The 8,388-nt window shown below is 37.7% G+C and overlaps 1 protein-coding gene across 1 annotated transcript in view; it reads right to left on the bottom strand.

Annotated features, from left to right (window-relative positions):
* The window catches only part of LOC122326989 (cadherin-6-like), an 11,868-nt gene that overhangs the window by 1,572 nt on the left and 1,908 nt on the right, over positions 1-8,388 (bottom strand). Inside the window, exons 3-6 of the mRNA XM_043222213.1 lie at positions 7,890-8,011; positions 5,052-5,116; positions 4,208-4,224; positions 217-501 (exon numbers count right to left, since the gene is read on the bottom strand). Of these exons, the coding sequence (XP_043078148.1) occupies positions 217-501; positions 4,208-4,224; positions 5,052-5,116; positions 7,890-8,011 (489 nt within the window). The remainder of the gene's footprint in view (positions 1-216; positions 502-4,207; positions 4,225-5,051; positions 5,117-7,889; positions 8,012-8,388) is intronic.

The raw sequence follows: 8,388 nt of genomic DNA, 5'->3' as shown, positions 1-8,388 counted from the left end.
TCTATCTATCTATCTACTATCTATCTATCTATCTATCTATCTATCTATCTATCTATCTATCTATCTATCTATCAAGAAAGTGCAAAAAAATGTATAAATATATATATTGGATTCAAAACTTTGAACCCCTTCGTATGTTTCTGCTCTTTCCCTGATGGCAAATTCATGAAGGAAAGAATCAAGTTCTTCTCTTGGCTGTCATGTTTTCAGCCTTACCCAAGAGGATGAGCACACATAGCAGGATGGCAATGAGGGCTCCGGTGCTGAGACCGGCCGAGGACAGGAAGGCTTGGGCCCTGCACACTGGCGTCCTGGCCCCTCGCTGGCACGGACACACCCTGAGAGTAAGAGTGCTGGTGCTGCTGAGGACCGGCTCTCCTCCATCCCACACGACCACGGGCAGCTGGTACAGCTCCTGTTCCGCCTGGCTGAAGCCTTGCCTGCGCGCCAACACGCTCGCGCTGCTATCTGTCAGAGAGAGCAGAGGTTTATTCTCGCTGGCTGCATGCATGACGACGCCGTGCAACAGAAGCCAACAAAACAATTCACTCTCCATTCTAGGCAGTTGCCTCTGAGAATGGAGAACAGCCTTTTGAATATTGCATTCTGTTACTTCATCTTCAAGCTGCCTGATATGGTTTTGGATTCTTCACTGTTTAAATGACAACAGTGATAAAACGGCAACCACAGCACTATGATAAAAGACATTCCACTGTGCATAATATTTGGTGTATATATCAGTCAGTATTTAGGGGTGAACAATTTTTTTTTTTTTTTATGAATACTTTTTTAACAAACCTAAAATTGCTGTGACTCCTAAAAACTGTTAATTGAACATTCTATTCATCAAAAAATCCTGTATAATTTGCAAAAATATTAAGCGACATTTGCTTTCATTACCCAATCAGCATGTTAGAACGATAGAGTCATGTGACATTTTGTCATTTTGGAATTATAAGATACTATTTCAACTTAAGCCAAATTTCAACAGACACTTTTTCAAAGCATATATACAAAAATGTATGGAAATGTATAAGTTAAAATAAATGGAATATTTAAATGGTTATATTAAATTGTAATAGTATTTCATAACATTCCTGTTATTACTCTATTTTTGATCAAAAACCGACTTCTTTTAAAATATATATAAAAATGAATTTCACTTTATTTTGATGGTCGCTTCAACACATTTAGTTGACTATAAGTAACGTTGCACCTACATATCTACTAAGACTCACTAGAGTTTTAACGGACTGTTAGGGTTAGAATAGGTTGACCTGTACTTACAAAGTTACTTATAGCAAAGTCTGCGATGCATCCGGGCAGCCTAAACAAGACAAGTCTTACCTAAATGAATGGGGGAATCCTGAAATCCTGAAAACTGCTAGCCGAAGTTACAATTAAATTACATATTTCAAATCAGCAACAAAATCTGAAATGTACCGGTCCATTGTTTCTTATACTCAAATATTACGGTGGTCAAGAGAGCTCAATGTGTTGCAAATAGAAAAAAAAACACCTGAAAATAATAAAACAACTTCATAATTTTTTAGCCACAGGTTTCTATGGGGACAGGAGCTTCTAATGGCTGCTGAAGTAATGCAATTATTACCAATCAGCAATTGGTTCTTTCATTTAGAAGGCGGGACTATTTCGCCATTGTGCGTTACAATTTCAATTTGCGATTCATAGACATAGGAGTGAACCGTCTATAGATAATTTCTAAAGAGTTAGCAGATATTAAGCGACAGACCGCTAATACTCTAATGAAAGTTGCGTAAGATGCATAAACGCAATGTTACTTATTGTCAACAGAACGTTCCCCTCAAAGACCCTCAAAATAAAGTGTTACCCAATATGGTTACTGACAACAAACTACTGAACATATAACTAATGCAATTTTTATATGATTTTAAATCCAATCAGAACTGAGAATCAGAACTATGAGTTTTATAAATACATTTTTTAGCTAGAAAAAAAGTTTAGAATTTTCTGATCCACATTGGCCCATCTTTACTTGTGTCTGATTTAAAAAACAACATTTTGCTTTACTGCTTTACCTCCACAACAGGGATGTTGAAGCGCCGGTGTGCTGACAGCCTGTAAACCTCACACAGTGACAAAAGCATCACGCTTTATTAACTCCCTACAGTGCTCCAACTTTTCTCATTTTTGAGAGGCTTGTGCAAATTTTTTCACCTTCTTTCTAGCTGTCGCTACCTTTCTCGCATACACACACCCACAGACAGGCAGGTCGTAAGCACCTCAGCGTATGCACGGTCATGCCGCTGCTTCACATTGCAGATGTGTGTTGAGCTAGCGTCTTCTGACTCTGCAGGCTGGGAGGGTTTGAGGAGGTTTGGGTTGCAAGATGAATTCTGTCTCCCTCTGAATACCAGCTCCCAGGAGAGTAAGAGCGTGGGTTTGGGTTTAACAGTGGTAGGGGCATTTTAATATCAATCACGCTATATAAATGCACCTCTGGGCAAATTGCCTGCAACAACTCATTGGAGTTTAGACAGAGCATTTACTTTATATTTGTATTCACAAACTTTTGCATACGGCATAAAAGTATCCAAACCATATTCTGGAATTTGGTCTGGGAGCTAATAGCAACAAAACTGCATTTATTTTACATTGTATCAAATAAAAAAGAAGATTTTTTTTATATACTGTATATGATACGCCTACCTACCTACGTATTTTATTTTTTACACAAAACAACGCATCATGACATTATAATGTACAATGTATATTTCATAAAATAAATATGAGTGTTTTAACAGATTAACTTTAGATTTGTGTTAGAAAATGTCAAAGTTAATGTAAATGTAAAAATAGAACAAATGAGCAATCATAATTAGTATACAATACATCCAATATGGATACATAAAAAAAGAATTAGCCGATGAACATTCTAATCATTAATATTGGCTGAAAAACATTTTTTATTATGATACTGAAAAACCATGCATGTCTAAAAAAAATAATAATAAAAATGAAGAAGCAGACAGTTATTTAACTGCCAGGGAGAACGAAAAGTAGCTAATTACAAGTATTGATGATTTTATTTAATAAAAGGGAAATAATATGTTTTAATTCTATGAATGAAAAGACATAAATGTATACTATATTCCTTAACTGTGATTTCTAGAAATATTTGATATTGTTCTCTCATCTCTAGGCCCGTAATGTTCAAAAACATTCAAATAAGTCTACAGCAGTGTAAAAGAGGCATGGCTCAGTCTCTCTCCAGGGGTCTAATGTTTGCAGAACCAGCATCTATTGTGCATGCATTAGATAGTACAGGAAGGAAAATTTCCTAACTCAGGGTTAAGGTTAACACTAGCCAAATTAGCATCTCTGAAATATTTACGGATAAATCAGCCCTTCATGTAGTGACCCCTAGGTTTAGCTCGTTTGTGTTTGATTTCATGCTGTGGGGGTTTTATAAAATGGCCTGCAGGTAGACTCCATTTAATCTGTCCAAACACTATTAAAAAATATGAACATGAAACGACAGAGGGTGGAATGATCATTAGCGAATCTTCACAAACAACGCAGAAAACGTAGTCTGTAATTACACATGGATGGGAAATTCACAGTTGCACTTTGATTTAAGTAGCAGTGATTCGTAAACACTTTCCCTGTGAAAAAAAACATGAGAGCGAACCATGCATGTACTGCAGATAATTAATCTTCACTGTGAGATGCGTTGTGCAATAAATATACAGATATATAAATAAATAAACAGGAAATCGCATCAACAACAACAAATACTGCCAATACTGCAGTTCTGGCATGAGTCCTGATCGCTCTAGCTGTTATAACTTAATGTGAGTGTTTAAATGGTGGGAGATAAATGGCCTGAGAGAGAATTGCGGTGAATTGGCCCAGGAGGGACCCTCTCGATGTAATGCGTTCCACATCTCCGATGACACAAACACAAACACTCTTGCCAAAACCATGGCAAGTTGTCAAACTTGACATAGGCTATCTTTGCAGATAGGGCGAACTAAGCGTTTCCTACACCCATTCATTGGAGAGCTTCATTAAAAACGCTTTAGATTTAGATTTAGAATATGAAAAACGTCGAAGAACATAACAGTCAAAATGATTATTATTCAATTGAACTCACTGCCATTTCCCAGGGGGAAGTAAGTGCACCTCCGTAGGGAATGTCCATCATATTTTTTTCCGCCTCAACCTGGCAAGCGCTCTGGTCGTGTGGACGCTGGCATAATGACTTCGGCGCCAAGAGAGAAACATCTACGTGATCAAGGATGACAGCCTACACACCCACCCAATCACGGCAAGCGCAACAGAGCGCTCCGACCCCCAATGCGTAAAACGGTCCGTAATGGTCCATCCTTTGGGATAATATTCAAGGATAAGGCAGTATGAAGAGACCTTGGCTAGGATACAAAGTCAAAAAAAGCTCTGAAGCACTAGCTCTTCTGAACTCTGGGCTTTTAGCGTCTGCCTCTTATCTCCCTGATTGCCCTGTTAAACTCCAACCGGTCCACCTGCAGCCCTGATTCACCGAAGCAGCGGTCCGACATTAGAAGGAAATCATTACAGCCCAGCCATCTCCACCGGGGAGCCTTGAGCTAACATAAACACAGACCTGGTTTCCGAGGAAACAGCTCGGCTGGCCTTGCAACGATATTAAAAAAAGAGCAAGAAGAGGAGGGGAAGGCTAGAAATGAGGGTGATCTGTGTGACAACATGTGGTACTAAATATGTTTGTGGAGAGGCGCTGAGGGTTTGCCCTGAGCAAACATCAGGAAATCAGTTGGAAAACATTAGAAAGATTCCATTACTGAGATGCCATCGGAGAGCCCCTTTAGATCAGTCAGATCTTATTTGACTTTCATGAGAGCCTGTGTACAACTTAAGTACTGAATATGGAATTTGTTTTCGTAACTAACTCCTAAAATATGGGCTTAACACGTCAGACTCTTTCTAATTAGATATATTACCAAGCCAAAAGAAATCTTGTGCAAGTGTGGTTTTGTTTATTGCATGTGTGTTTTTTTTTTTTTNNNNGTAGAGCAAAAGTGAACCGACCGTTGGCAAAGTTGTCCTTGTCTGTTGCCCTGATGGTCTGAATGACCTACACCGAGAACAAGAGAAAACCAGCTAAAGAATTAAGGTTGAATGAAAAATTTCACTAAAAATATCTAAAACAGACGCTTTTGCTTCTCTGAGAGATGGGTTTTGTCACTCCTTATAACCCAGAAATGTAATTGGACCACCTGGGCTTCTTCTTCTTCTCTACTTTTGAAAGACATTAACTTCAGACTGCTGACCCAAAGCCCCTTGGCCAGTTGGGTGTCTGGATCACAGTCATTGAACAGATCGCTAGTTTGAAGCATTGCTCAGACTCATGATGTTTTGTCAGCTTGTTAACCTAATTGGCTCCTGCTAGCACATCAGCTGCAAGTGGGAATCTCCTCATGCAGAGTCTGGACCAATTATTGAAGCTCTTCACCTGTCTGCGCTGTACCACCCATGTTGGGGCAGGGGTTTCTCTCCCCGGGGGAACTTGGATACCAGAGCATCTGGTGTGGATCCGAGTCGGTTTTATGCCAGAGTTCAGATTGTTTACTTGGTGCTTAAAGCACACACATACAGTATATATTTTCAAAATATTTACATTTATTTTCTATATTTTCTTAAAAAGTATATTTAATGTAATATCTTAAATATATCATGCATATGTTTGTATATCTAATAAATATACACAGTATAGACAATTATATTATACAAAATAAAATAGTTTGACAGCACTAAACGCACATACACATTACTGTTTTACTGCATTTTTGGTCAGGTAGATGCAGTAACCATAACCATAACCATAAACACAAACATACCAGACACTTTCAAGAGAGGTTCGGAAACATTTTTAAAACTACTCTAAACATATAATCTAGAAATTCATCACACTTTTGGTGTTAAGTCATGGTATATAACGCGAAATATGCTGATTGATCCCATTCTTATTAACGCTTTTAAGACAATCACAAATCATTTTGTAATTTCGAGGTTGTGAACATAATGCACTTTCCACCCAAAAGTACAACGAGATATTCCATTACATGGAAAAGGGAGTAAAACTGAACTCTGGACAAGAACTCTGGTCTCTAAGTAATAAAGCCAAGTGTGAAATTGGCCTGTGTCACTGCATAACAGATTTCTTCCCAAATTACATTGCATTGTTTCATGCAGCGTACTGCTGTGAATGAGTGCAGAGCAGATCAAAAGAAAAGAGCTTCCTGTGAGTTGATGCCAGTACAAGAAACGTGGTTGTGCCATATCTGTGGAAACTCTTAATCAAGGGCCACAGCATGACAGCAATCCCTGATTATCTTACAAAGTTACAATCACGAATTTCAGTAATTGGGAAGAGGATTTTATTTAGATGCTAGATGGACCGGTTTGAGCGCAGCAGACCAGAAGTAAGAATAAATGAGAGACAATTTCTTTGGTTGTGAATTGACCTCTGCCTTATACAGTAAATAATTTACTGGGCTTGAATGAAGCCCAAAAAAATAAAAAAAAATAAAAAAAAGGAGAAGGGTCTGCGGTGCTTTAAAAGCAGCCTTTAATTATACAGAGCTCCAAAATGAAAACACAACTATGTACATTATTCACACATTTTTGTTCAGCCTGAATAATTTACCAAACCTTTATTTAAACAGATGAAAATTCTGCCATCATTTATTCCTCCTTATGCTGTTCCAAACTTATAACACTTTGGTTAATCTTCAAAATACAAATTAAGGTATATTTTTAAATATCTATGAGGTGTTTATACATTTTATCCCTCCACTGAAATTCAAGGTATCCAAAAATTGGAACATCCAAAAAGGTCATTAATACTTTGTAAAATGAATTAATATGAAGCCGTTTAGTCCAAGTTGTGTGAATAGATACAGTATCGCTTTATATGATTATTCAATTTAGGCTCTTTTTGTACATCTAAGCAATGATCAACACATGACCATATACTGCATCACATGTGGCAAATATGTGAATAATCATCTACATTAAAGTTGTTCATAANCATTTATTTGAATCTTCTAAGTATTGGTTTCCTGGACTTTTAATGCTTTAAATCAAGTTTCATTACAAATATCTCGATTCGTGTTTTGAAAAAAACTTTTATTGGTTTGGAACATCGTTGGGGTGAGTAAACCGATGACGGAATTGTGACCTATCCCTTTAAGCACTCTTTATGGTTAACCACCAGCACAGCGGGCGCAAATGTTGAAAGAGAACCCTTGATATTTAATCTAAAAAATGCATTGTCGCCCACTGTGTGTGAATTGTGTGTGTCTAACTGCTTAAATAGTAATCTCATTCAAGGGTAAAGCTATAAAGGCTATGCCGCAGCACTGCTGTGCATTGCTGCACATGAACCTAGATTTCAACGTGCAACGATTAACATTTCCTGTGAGCCATTTCTAGTGCGCTTGATGCGGACTGCTATCTGCCGGTGAATACATTGGTACATGCTGAATTATTTATAGGTTTAAGAGCCTCCAAAGTCTGTCGAGCCACAGATAAATCCATCCTTGATGGTGTCAGACATATCATAAAGGCAGCGTATGTGTTTCTCATTTATGCATGTGTCCATGCTGTTAGTGTACGTGGGAGTGTGTGTGTTCATACATATGTGTGAAAAGAAAGATGGAATTAAACCATAAAAAATATGGTTTGAGAAAACAGAAATGGTGCAGAAATAGGTAGGAGAAAAGGACAGAAGAAAAAAGGAGGAGTGCAGATAGGAAAAACGGTTTCAGGGGTTCAGATTGGAGCTGACGGGTCAAAAAAGAATGATAGGGACACACAGAGAAAAGGACTGAGAGGAGATAACTAACCTGGCCTGCCTTGGAGCCTTCACACACAACCAAAGCGCTGTCTGTGGCAATATAGGGGGCATTGTCATTGACATCCAAGACCTGGACAGTGACTGGTACATAGCTCACCAGATTTGGATTGTCTGGAAAAAAAAAANAATAAATGATCAATGTATGAGGGATTTCACATGATTGAAATCATGCCATATCAGGACACACTGGCATAAAGCTTGAATCAGCAATATTTGCTGTCGAATACCATGCTTTATTTACAAGGCAGGCGTGTCCTTAAACTCTTTATTCACATTTTAAATGTAAATGTTTTGGGCACTTTTTTAATTGTGTGAATTCTTCTGTAATGTCCAGCAGTCAACTTCATTCATACATCATAAATGAACAATTTAAGAAAATGACATTTTGAGAAAATATATTTTGTCTGTTTGTCTTGTTATTTTGACATATATTTGTACATATTTTAAATCATAGTTTTACACTTTTATACTAATCTGATAAAATAACT

This window comes from Puntigrus tetrazona, chromosome 2 (assembly GCF_018831695.1).
Source record: "Puntigrus tetrazona isolate hp1 chromosome 2, ASM1883169v1, whole genome shotgun sequence".
Lineage (NCBI taxonomy): Eukaryota > Metazoa > Chordata > Actinopteri > Cypriniformes > Cyprinidae > Puntigrus > Puntigrus tetrazona.
This window is presented reverse-complemented; position numbering and strand designations above follow the sequence as displayed.